Raw genomic sequence first — 12,390 nt, 5'->3', positions numbered from 1 at the left:
TACTATCATTCACTACAGCACTGCATGTACATAGTCACACATAGACTCAAACATTTCTTCAAAAATCCATTGAAAACTTTCAAATAAAGTATGAATGTCAGAAAGTGAATAATTCTCTCTACAGGTCCAAAGTGAAATGTATTTCAGAGATATGACAGAATTAGAAATTAGTGAAGGATGAATAAGGCAAGAGAGCAGGAGTGGGAGTTTGGTTGAAAACAGTCATGAAAATTAATGTAAACCACGTCATCTAATAAGTAGTCCATCTGAAAGTTTTAAAGAAATTCTAGAAGATCATTCCTTCACTCATCAATAACTTAATGATACTCATGTCTTCACTTTATCAATACCTTAATGACAGAAATTAAACAAAATTGATTGACAAAAATCAAAGTCACCATAAGCTAGATTGATTGAATTTACCATAAGGTAAGTTTTTTTTTTTTGTTTTTTTTTCCAAAAGAGGAGCAGTTAATTGCGTGCACTATCCTACAATCGCCTGCAGAAGGGACAGAGCACTTGTTCGCTGCCATGATCCAAAGATGTCTGAAAAGAATATTATTTTTCAGACTGAGCCAGTCCTTTGCTGAACTCTCTTTTTCATTTATGGCCAAGAGCATGACCTTTAAGGAGCCTGTTCAACCATTAACCAACAAGATGGATTTAGTCAACAAAAGGGAATTTTAGTTAACAGATTAATGTTAATAGTAATAGTTACCATTATTTTTATGTTTTAGACTATACTTTGATCTACTTCATTTATTTCTTACAGAAGAGGTAATTATTTTTCAAGTTTATAAAAAAGGAAACTTGTGCTTTTTGAGGTTAAACACTCAACCAGGAAACCGTGGTTTTTTGTTTGTTTGTTTTTTGATCGGTTTCATTTTCTTAGCAGCACCCAGAATGCTGCTGGTGGTCTACATACTTATTTAAGTGATGCCCTGTCAAGCAACATATATATTTCTGAATATTAATTTCATGATATTTCAGTTCTTAATATGCCAGGACCAAAATTGTTCACTTAAAAAATATTCGTTAGTGATGAATTTTCTCTGTGAAGTTGAAGATGTCTGTAAAGTTAAGATGTCTTGCTTGTATTTCCAAAAGTGTGAATTTTGTAATAGGATGTTGGCAACATCCTCACCAATAAAATCACTGAATATTACACTTCACCTTGAAGATTTCCAAAACATGATTTAACAATAAAGTTTCTGTGAAGTTCCACAATCAAAAGACTTGTTATTCTTAACTTAAGGCTTTCCAAATATATTGATCCACAGAGTATTTTTTTTCAAGTGGCCTCGGTGCTAATTATGAATTAGAGTAAAAATATTAGTTAATTTGCATTTAAGTTCAGAAAAGCTTCAGATATTTTATTTATACAAAGAATCAAGATAAAGATTTCAAAAGAATTATCTGTGAAAGGCTCAATGGGTTTGCCAAACTTTATATAGAAGGTGTAAGAATAGAGACATGTACAGAAAGTTAATACAAAACAACTTCAGGGACTAGCAAATGAAAAGGAAACCCAGCAGACCAGTCTCCTTTCTACAAGTGGACCAATGGGAATCTAGTGTCCTGTGTCATCAGAAAATTAATGCTCAGTGGGTCTTCATAACCAGTAGGAAACTAATCCTGGATACAGCCCACAGGCAAAGGTAAAGGCAACCAAATATTGTCCAACTAGACAGTTCCATCTCTAACCTCTGTCCCAAATGTAGCTCTTATACATGATTGTGCACTACCAAAAGTTACAATCAAGTTTCAATAAAAACTCTCTCCATGCATTTTCTCACAACACAAATTAAATTGAAAATTAACTTGATAAGGTGAGCTTGAGGTAAAATAAAAGACAGGCTATTTGAACCCTATTCAGGAAACCTTCGCTGTCCATCATTTTCTAATTGCATGTAGTCTGCCTAAGTATACAGAATTCTTAGGAGGATGTGAGCTATACTAATGATGGGTATCTTCACAGACAAATGTCGTATTTAAATGGGTAGTCGGTTTCCTTACCACAAATGGCTTTCCTTTATTCATGCTTAACCATAAATGAAGTTAGAAAATTACTTTAAAAGCACTACATTTATCCATGATGGGGTTGCCATGCTTTCACTGTTGTCTCAGTAATTTTGTGCTGCACTAAAAGAAAAAAGAAATGAAGCTTTCTGAATGTAAGAATTATAGTGAATGAAGAGTGATTTTGTAGTTTAAGGTATTGCTGCAGCCTAAACAGTGGTGGGATCCGGGGGACTGGGGGGCTCTCCTTAAAATATGAAAATCCTAATTACCCTTTATTACCATGGAAAACCCAAATTAATTTTGCTCAATAGATATTTATTGAGCACTTTTATTCTGTCTCTGGTTTTGTGAAACATCTTGGAAGTAAAAGATATGGGTAAAACACAGCTTCTAACCTCAGGGGATCACGGAGCAAGAGCCACTTTCTTGGCTGGGTCCCAGACTCACATTACACAGTTTTAATATAAGCCAGACTGTGATATGTCCTGAAGAGACAGGATTCATATAGGGCAAGACCATGAATCAAGACAGCAGAAGAGAGAGAGAAGGTACATTGACTTGTCTGACATAGAAAAGTGGAAAAAATCAGACAGGGCAAGGCACAGAGTTCACTGCTTTTCCTGACCATAGTGGTTGTAAGGAAATGGATCAACCAGGGGCTTTTTACAGCAGGCTGGTGCACTGAGTTTTGCAACTATACCTAATGGCAAAAATATGTCTCTGAACAAATCACTCACTTGAAATTCACATATTTTTTAAAAAAATCATATTTTACTGATTAAATAATGCATATTCATTAAAAAATAAATGAATCCACATACAAATATATGAAACAAAGTAAAAATTGCTTAAAATCCTATCTCTTTTTTTGTGCCCATAATTTCATATATTCATTTTTGCAAATAAAATCTATAATTCTATGGCAAAGGACTTATATCTGTATTATGTACATATATGTGTAACCCAGAGATCTTTCTCTATATTTGTTGTCTTTCCTTTCCCCAAATAATTAATATTAATAACCTAACATATATTCTTCTAATCCTTCTTTATGTTTCTTCATGATTTTTTTTCCTTATATAGCCTATTTTCTTTTATAAGTGTATTTGATTTAGAATAAATGGATCAAATTATGTGAAGATCTGTACCTTTGCTTTTCTCATGGAAATGCCTCTGGGATGAGTAATAAGCAGTGCTTCTCAAGCTCTAAGGATGCACTTGGGAATTTTGAGAAAATGCAGATTCTAACTCAGTAGCTCTAGGATAGGCCTCAAGGTTCTGCATATAGGTCGAGCTCCCAGGTGATGCCAAAGTTGTAGTTCTGAAGATGATGCTCGGAGTAAGACGTGTGTGGAGACCTACTGTATTCTTTATGATATAGCTCATCCATTTTCTATTTCTCAACTCACTTTACAGCTCCCTACGATTTGAAGCTTTTCCTTTGTTTTCAGGTTTTTGTTGCTACTAAAATTAGGGCAGCCTTTCTCCCTCTTCACTTCTGAATGCTTTGTGGGTCACCTATTTCTACTTCTCTAGAACCCGGAACTCCTAGAACCTGAGATGATGCCCTCAGATTATTATGCATTTACTACTTGTCCACCAAGCAATTGATGTCTTTGCTATTTTCCAGGTCCCTTAAGCAGTATGCTAACCAATTTAGAAGGTGTCCAGGACTGCTACCAATTGTCTGGTCAATTCAGTCTCACTCCTGGGAGTACTTCAGATCCATCAGAAGTAATTGTACTGGAATGATTGCATTTTAGGTCTATTAGAAACTCGAGTACCATCCATAATTGCTAAGCATCTCTGATATTTAAGAAGTCAGAATTAATACAGAAACACCTTTTATTTATTTATTTATTTATTTATTTATTTATTTATTTATTTATCTAGGTACTGGGGATTGAACCCAGGGGCACTTAACCACTGAGCCAAATCCTCAGTTCTTTTTGTTTTTATTTATTTATTTTTTTAATTTTAAGACAGGATCTTAAAGCTAGGTGGCTTAGGGCCTAAGTTGCTGAGGCTGGCTAGTAACTTGTGATCCTCTTGCCTTAGCCTCCCAAGTCACTGGGATTAAAATCATGTGCCACTGCATCTAGCCAGAAACAAACTTATTTTCCATATATTAGGTTGGGCTGTTTAAAGCTTATAAAAAACCACAATTCAATTATAAAATTTATTTTCTATTATATTAAATACTTATTTATATTCAGTCATTTCTAATGCAAAAATATGCATTTCTTTTACATACTTTCTAGTTATAATTTTCTCTTACTGGATTCTTTGAATGTTTTTTTCATGGAGGATGGTCTTTCTGAAAATTTGACATGTGGAAACACCATTATGAACTTGACACTTCCAGTTCTTTAGGTTAATGCTGTTTGGGGTAGTTGGGTAGTGATTGCATATACTTACAGACAGACAATAATGTACACCAATATTTTTGTTCAACAGGTTCAGAATATGTCCCAGTCTATTGAAGTCTTAAACTTGAGAACTCAGAGAGATTTCCAATATGTTTTAAAAATGGAAACCCAAATGAAAGGCCTGAAGGCCAAGTTTCGGCAGATTGAAGATGATCGGAAGACACTAATGACCAAGCATTTTCAAGTAGGTTTGACTTCTGCAGTCTTGTCAATCCAAAGGAGACACTGAGTGCCATAGACAGCCAGCATGGCACTCAGCTAGAAATAATTGTGTGTTGGGCCACAGGTGCAAGGTTAAAGATTTACTGGGGACATCAATCATCTCTTCACTAAAACTGACCATTAGCTGGTATAAATAAAAGCCTCATTCTTCTTGAGCTAGGGGGAGTTTCTGGGTAGATTTACAGGCACTTCAATAGCTAAGGTAAGGGGAAAGTCTAAGGAAAAATCAATAAATTATCAGAATTTTTCTGATGATTTTAATGCCTTGCTAATATGAGGAGAAATATAAAGGAGATAAATTATAAAACCATTCATTCAAACCAGCATATTAAAAGAGAATTGTTTTATACAAAGTCTTTTTATTATTATTATTATTATTTTTAGATTTTAACTGGCCATTACCTAGGAACACTGAAAAGGGAAAAGGAGTGTTTTAAGCATTAAATTAAAAAACAAAGTGGATCTGATAAAGCCATTTGAGCCTATATTAAAAATAAGTAATCTACCTTATGAAAGCATAGCATAAAAGTTTATACAACACATTGTGGTTGCCCAGGTAACAGCTTTAATTTTTCTTACACATTAGAAAGTGATATTCACTGACAATGCTAGGAGGGTAGAACTGAGTTCCAGCACCTGGTCAAAGAAAGAACAGTGGGGAACTAGCCAGGGACATACAACAGGGTCCCTGCAGAGCACATTTTCATGTGGCAGAAACTCATGATCTGGAATTTCCTCCTGAGATTTTATAAGGAAAGGTGTAGATGACACAAGTTTTATACTGAGCCAATTTTAAGTCACAACAGACAGAAAGGAAGGCAAGCAAATTGAGGTTACTGACAGTTGAAACTAAAGTGAAGAACTATGGGATTTGCTTTGAAGAAATAAGCAAACTCAGAAGATTAAAAACTTAGAACAAGTTCAAACAAGACCTAGGGGATAAAATAAATTTAAAGATTATAAGAAATAAAAGTGTGAACTGGATGAATAGAGAATTTATGAGAACTGGTCAATAGAAGAATATAAGCCTAAGCAGCAAAAGAATAAAATTTAACCCTAATTTATTGATCACACACACTGTGTAAGGTAGTGCTGGATTCTGTGTTGGATGTGTAATCCATGGTCCCTCTTCAACCAAAGATAGCTGAGAGTCAAGTGAAACTGATGGTTAACAGAGCCATAAGCATCACTTTAGAGCACAAGGGAAAAGTGGATGATTTTGTTTAGAGAAGATCTGGGGAAGAGTTATAAGATTTGGCAGTATTCAAGAAAGCAGTTGCAGAAGTGACACTACCCCTACCCCAAGACAAAAAAAAAAATCTTAAATTATAAAGGGAATCAAGAAGATCAAATGATTTACAATTTCAACTTTTGACGCTCAGAGTTAGGATATACGTAGTAGAACAATAATGGGAATCCAAAGGTGAGGTCATTAACAAAGTAGGAAATGGTAAGCTGGTGTTTCAGGTGCAGAGGGCACAGTTCCAGAAAGGAGCAGCACACAGAAGAGGAGGGGCTCAGGTTGTCTGGCACAGATGGAGATGCAGTGAGAATTCTGTGAATCCAAGGGACAATTTAAGGTATCTGGATTGACAAAACTGGGGATGCGTGAGAAAGCATATTATACCTTTGGCGAGAAGACTGGTAACAAAGGAGCAAAGCTGAGGGAAATTCATAGAAATAATTTTCTCAGTATATAATTTGCCTAGCAGCAACCAGGCTGCCAATAGAAATACCTAATTTTCAGGAGCATCAAGTGATATAATGACTTGTATTTTTTTGTTTGTATAAACCACACAATAGCAGTATTAATAACAGCAATACTTGTTTTTCTGAACAATCATACAATTCAAGACACAGTTGAGAGCATGTTAAATATATTAATTAATTTAGTCCTCACAATAATACTGAAAAGTAATCACTGTTTTTTGTTCCCATCTGGTTATATTGTATAAAGAAGTTGAGTAATTTTTTCAGGGTCATCTATCAGAATAAAGATTTGAACTGACAAAGTCCAGGTTCATGGCTCTTACTGCTAATAGTACAGTACCTCTTCAAGTAAACTTAAGCTGTCTAAATTGAAAATCACAATAATAATTAAGTGTTCAACATGCTTGTTGAATTTATTCAGGAAGTCCCACTGTGAGTCAGATTTTGCCTTAGGTGTTGAGGTACCATATTTAAGAAGAAGAAATGAATGTTCCAAAATCAAGATTAACTTTAAAAAATACCTTTTAAAAAAACCCTTCTCTGATGCACCACTTTCATCTTATCAAAACTCCTAGGTTGATTTTTCCTTCTATAGTCTTCTGGATGAAAAGCTTGAGCTAGCCATCAAACATGACATTATCATTCCTATAGGACAAGATTGTTGTTTGGCAAGATATTCTGTTACTGTGAGAGCAACATATTAGAAAGTGAAATTTGAGATAGGATTAGCAAACATAGATCAGGGGTACTATAATTTAATCTTTTATATATTTGATATGTGCATTGGTTGGACACTCTACTGCTTCCTTATAAATTTCCAGAGTTTCAAAGTTGATTGCCAAAACCTAATTATAAAGTTTTGAAAATATAAAAATACTTATTTAATTAAGGAGGGAATAAAAGCTACCAAAATTTTAACATTGAATTGCTCTCTTTTAAATATGCCCATAGTAAGATGTAAATCCTGATTGTATTAGTTTTTATAATATGCAGCAAATAGTACCAACAGAACTCTTATCATTAAAAGCCTAATGAAACAATTGTATCTCCCTTTAGGGTTGCCACAAAATGTTTGAACTAATAAGTTTATTTCAAAATGATCCACTAAAATGAGAAAAGCCATGATTCTGCTTCTTGACTGTAATATTTATGCATTTTTCTCATTACTAAGATTCTTTACCCTCCCACTTAGCATGTACATGTACACAAATCAAAAATTTCTGAATTTATATAACAAGTAGAAATTTCTACACAAGAAACACAAGCCCATAAATCAGGGAAGAAATGGGAGCTCCTGTTATTTCAATGCACTTATAATAGTGACATTTCTAAATAAATTATTTTAAAATACAATTTTCAGCTTCTTAGTATACAATATGATTTCTGACAGTCCCTATGTATTATTTTCAAACAATCATGAATGGGACCTCTTTTTACAAATTATATCATCTGCAATAAATTCACAATTGAATTAAACTCCTGAAATATTTTTGTTGACTACTACCATCAAGTTAAAGGGAAAAAGTTAAGGTGGCACATCTAGAAATTTCAGGTGAAATTACTGACCTGTGATGCCTAGGCATAAGGGACACTGCTTTGACAATATACTTCTTATTCTCTTGTTAAAAACCAATGCTTAAAACTGGTTCTGATGGCATCCACTTGTAGTCCCAGCTATTCCAGAGGCTGAAGTGGGGGTGGGAAGGGGAGTGCTGAAGTCCACGAGTTTGAGACCAGCCTGGGCAACACAGTAAGACCCTGCCTCCACAAAGATAAATGAAAAACCTCAACTTAAGTTTTAAACAACTTACTGGGCTTGTTGGCACATGCCTATAATCCCAGCTACCTTGGGAGGCTGATGCAGGAGAATTGCAAATTTGAGGACAATCTCAACAACTTAATAAGTCCCCAAAATAAAAAAAATAGGGCTGGGGATATAACTCAGGGGTAGATGCAGATATGGTATATGTTTGTGAAAGAGAGAAAGATTCTAACAGCTCTGAAACTTCCTTGTCTGTTACATAAATTATGTACCATGGTCCCTTAAAGAGTTAATGACTTCATGGGTAGGCAATTCTACCTTACATGAAGACCTCTAAATTATCTATGCTAAGACAAATGGAGTCAGAGAATAGGCAATAATTCAAAATGGTAAATAGTAACCTACATTTCTTTGAGCTTTGGGAAGCTTTGCATGATTTATTATACTTGCTGAACTTACCTTCCTAATGAAGTCGTACTAAGATGGATATTAAAATGAGCTAGGGATACCTGAGAACAATGAAAGGATGAACAAATAAATAGTCATGATTAGAAAAAAATCTAAGTGTGAGGAAAAAGTTGATCCTGAATCCAAAATTTCCTGCTGTCTTCCTACATCATGGATACTAAGTAGGTAGATAATTAATCTTAAATAAGTTTAGTAATAAGATATTTGACTGATAATTTCCTTCAAACTTCATGCATAATTAGAGAATGGATCCTGTTCCTATTTGTTAATCAGATGATGCATTGTTACTTTATAAAATGCTACCAGAGAGCAAGATAACACAAAAACCCATGATTGCTACCTTAGGAAGTTTTTTTTTTTTTCTAATTATGATAAGTATCAATTTGTTTTGTAGAAGAGCATGTAGCCATTTAAGGAGCAGTTGTTGTGTGAGAAATGCAAGATAAGTGGATTTATTACTAATGATCATGGAGCCAATTAGATTTTCAGAAAATACCTAGTTTCAAGCAGAAATCATTAAGGAATTTTGAAGCTGTTTTAATAATCTCCTTTATGTTTCATAATAAAAAGACTGGAGCTGCTTGATCTGCTTTAAACAATTCTCAGGAACAATTGCTGCTTCCCACAGGAGTTGAAAGAGAAGATGGATGAGCTCTTGCCCTTGATTCCCGTGCTGGAGCAGTACAAAACAGATGCCAAGCTGATCACTCAGTTCAAGGAGGAAATTCGGAATCTGTCTGCCGTCCTCACGGGGATTCAGGAAGAAATCGGTGCCTATGACTATGAGGAACTACATCAGAGGGTGCTCAACTTGGAAACCAGACTTCGTGACTGCATGAAAAAGCTGAGTGAGTGTTATACTTGGATTTTTCTAAGTTGTATTTTTTAAGTAGTTTTAAAACACTTCCTCTTTATGTTTTTCAGATAATCATAGAATTACCTAATTGTAGGAAAACCAGAGACTGCTTTTAGGTGTCCCTTAATGCCTTTAGCATTCCCAAGTACTCAGGTCTTCTGATTTTAGGGCACCGTGTTGCCATTTGTGGCTTGAAATAATTAGTCTGGCAAATGCAGTCAACTCCATTGAATACACTAGTGGAGATAAGTTTTCTTTTATTTTAAAAATATAATGGTCAATCATTACTTGGCTAGAGGGAGGGGAAGAATTTCTGGTAGTGGAGAAAGTATAGATTGGCAAGAAGGAAAGTGCTCTGGAAATAAGTGTGAAACAGAAAAAAAATAAAAACAAAATGAAACAATTCCTCCACTAGGCAGAATTACCCACTACTGCTCTGATCTAATAAAAAAAATAAATAAATAAAAAGGAAGCACCTACTTCCATAGATAGTACCACTCCTCAAGGATCAAGCATGCGGCATGGGTTACGTAAGGACTCTCATTCTTGCCTCTTAAAATGTATGGTTCTGTCTGCTCTGGGTTTACAATTTCTCCCTTGCATTCATGAGGTAGTTGTTTAATTGAATTCATCATGGGACAAATCTGGGACTTGAATGCAAAATTAACACGTGGTCATGAATTGCGTGGGAGGGGTTGTGAGTCCATTTAGAATTAGGGTTTAGGTGTTGATTTGATGTGACATGACAGGGAGGGTAACTCAGTAACCAGTGTGCTCTCAATAACCAGTGTTTCTAGAATAGAACTAAGTGGGGAAGAGAAGGAAAACACTTAAAAAAAATTACTTTCTGGTAAAAAAGACTTCAGTGAATAAATATTTAAAATAAAAGTTGCATGATTTATAAAAACACTTTGAGGATAATTTTGCAAAGTGCTTTGAATGATGAAAAAAAAGAGGTAAAATACAAAATGTAGCATTCCGTTATCACAGTCTCAAAAAAATGTAGGGAATCTCCACATCGAAGGCCACACATTAGTCATCCCAGGATTTCTAAGAAAATCCAACAAAACTAATCAAAGAAAATAAGGTAAACCTGAAGTACAGCCCATGCACACGAATCCTCAGCCCTTCGTTTCCCATTGGCCCATGTCCAGTTTTACATCTATTGCTGCCAAAAGCCAACTGCAATGATTTCATGGCTCTGGTTCTTGCTCTCACTAATCCATTGTCCACACTCTTGATAAAAGGATTTTCTGAAGTACAAATGTGAAATTATTTTGCTCTGCTAAAAACCTCCCATGGATTCCTTGTTTCTGGTACACGGTCCATGGTTTTTGAGGCCCCTCCAGCATGGTCCTCCTTCCTTTTCTAGATTTAGGTTTGGCCACTTATCCCCTAGCACACTGTATCCTGGTCACATGGCCCTTATACTCTGTGCGTTCCTGCTCCCAAAGTACTCTTTCCCCTATAAGCCTTTCTCTGTCACTCCCATCTGTGACAAACTCCTATTTATTTCTTCAGGTTTGAATGTATCATGTTGCAGAATCTGTCATTGTCTTCCCATCTGTCCCTGCTAGGCACTCCCAGACCCTTATATTTCACAAAAAATTATGCTCTCCTTAAAAATAATTAATTTGTTTTTTTTAGATACATATGACAATAGAGTGTATTTTGACATATTATGCATACACCTAATTAGAATGTTACAGTTGTGTTTTCTAAGTTTTATTATTATCACATGTGTAATTAATGTTCTGGTAGACTTTTGTTCTGTGAGAACATCAACAATGTATATCATATTCACTCTGCATGTATGTTCCAATGCCTAGAAAATTTCCTGGCAAAGAAAAATTAATAAATATCTGCTGAATAAATTAATTCTTTAAGACATCATAGGAATCATTCCTAAATTTTTATACAGATTTTTAGCTATTTCAAGTGGCAAAGAATAATTTAGTTAACTTGCTAATTTAAGAAAAGTTTCCTTTTAACCATGATAGTTAAATCAAAATAGCATAGGTGTGATTAAGACTAAACCAGAGAAAATTTATCTATTTGATGTAACTCTTAAATCTCTCTTCTGTATGCTGTGGTTTTATAATTCAAATTTTAATGTCTATGGTTAATATGCAATAGGCAAACATTGCTGACATAAAGAAACTCTACTGTTATATTCTATTCTTTTTAAATGAAGAAATAACTTGAGTCCAATGCCATAGTAGTTAGCTAGCTTATCAGATGATGTCTCCATCAAGTAAGATAAGAAAATCTCAGCCTGGCTTGGTGGCACAAGTTTGGAATCCCAATGACTCAGGAGGCTGAGGCAGGAGAATTGTAAGTTTGAGGCCAGCCTCAGCAAATTAGGGAGGCCCTAAGCAACTTAGTGAATCCCTGCATCAAAATAAAAAATAAAAAAGGGCTGGGATGTGGCTCAGTGGTTAAGTGCCCCTAGGTTCAGTCCCCAGTACAAAAAAATAAACACCTCAAACCAAGAATAACTTAGTGTCACTTTAAGAGGTTACAAAGAAGAATCCAAATACATATTTTAACAGGTAATAAAGAATCTGATTAAGGAAATTCTGCTAAGTAACAGCATCAGGGCTGGTGTCTGAGCTTTTTCTTGTTTTCAAAGAGGCCTCTTTGTTATTAAAAAAAAAAAAAAAAAAATCAGTCCCTGAGAAGCTATTCACTCTTTTGTCCCTAGCATCTTACAATGAACCCAAGCACAGAGGCATTGCATTCTAGACCAGGCACCTGCCAAGTACAAATAGCTTTTCCTAAAGCCAAGACAGGCAACAAAATTGTGCTAGCTAATAACCCCTTGCATCCTAAATAGGTAAGTTATGTTTTTGAATAAGTAACATGGAAAATTTGGGATTTGCTCAACTTTAGAAATGAACATTACTTTTTTTTTTTTTTTT

The 12,390-nt window shown here is 34.9% G+C and overlaps 1 protein-coding gene across 2 annotated transcripts in view; it reads left to right on the top strand.

Moving 5' to 3' along the window:
• The window catches only part of Olfm3 (olfactomedin 3), a 212,839-nt gene that overhangs the window by 180,312 nt on the left and 20,137 nt on the right, over positions 1-12,390 (top strand). For both annotated transcript variants that reach the window (XM_015502601.2, XM_048814621.1), the window contains exons 3-4: positions 4,480-4,635; positions 9,242-9,461. In XM_015502601.2, coding sequence (XP_015358087.1) covers positions 4,480-4,635; positions 9,242-9,461 — 376 coding nt within the window. The remainder of the gene's footprint in view (positions 1-4,479; positions 4,636-9,241; positions 9,462-12,390) is intronic.

The sequence above is a fragment of the Marmota marmota genome, unplaced genomic scaffold (assembly GCF_001458135.2).
Source record: "Marmota marmota marmota unplaced genomic scaffold, marMar, whole genome shotgun sequence".
NCBI classification, from domain to species: domain Eukaryota; kingdom Metazoa; phylum Chordata; class Mammalia; order Rodentia; family Sciuridae; genus Marmota; species Marmota marmota.
The sequence above is the reverse complement of the archived record's forward strand: the minus strand, read 5'-3'. Positions and strand labels throughout refer to the sequence as shown.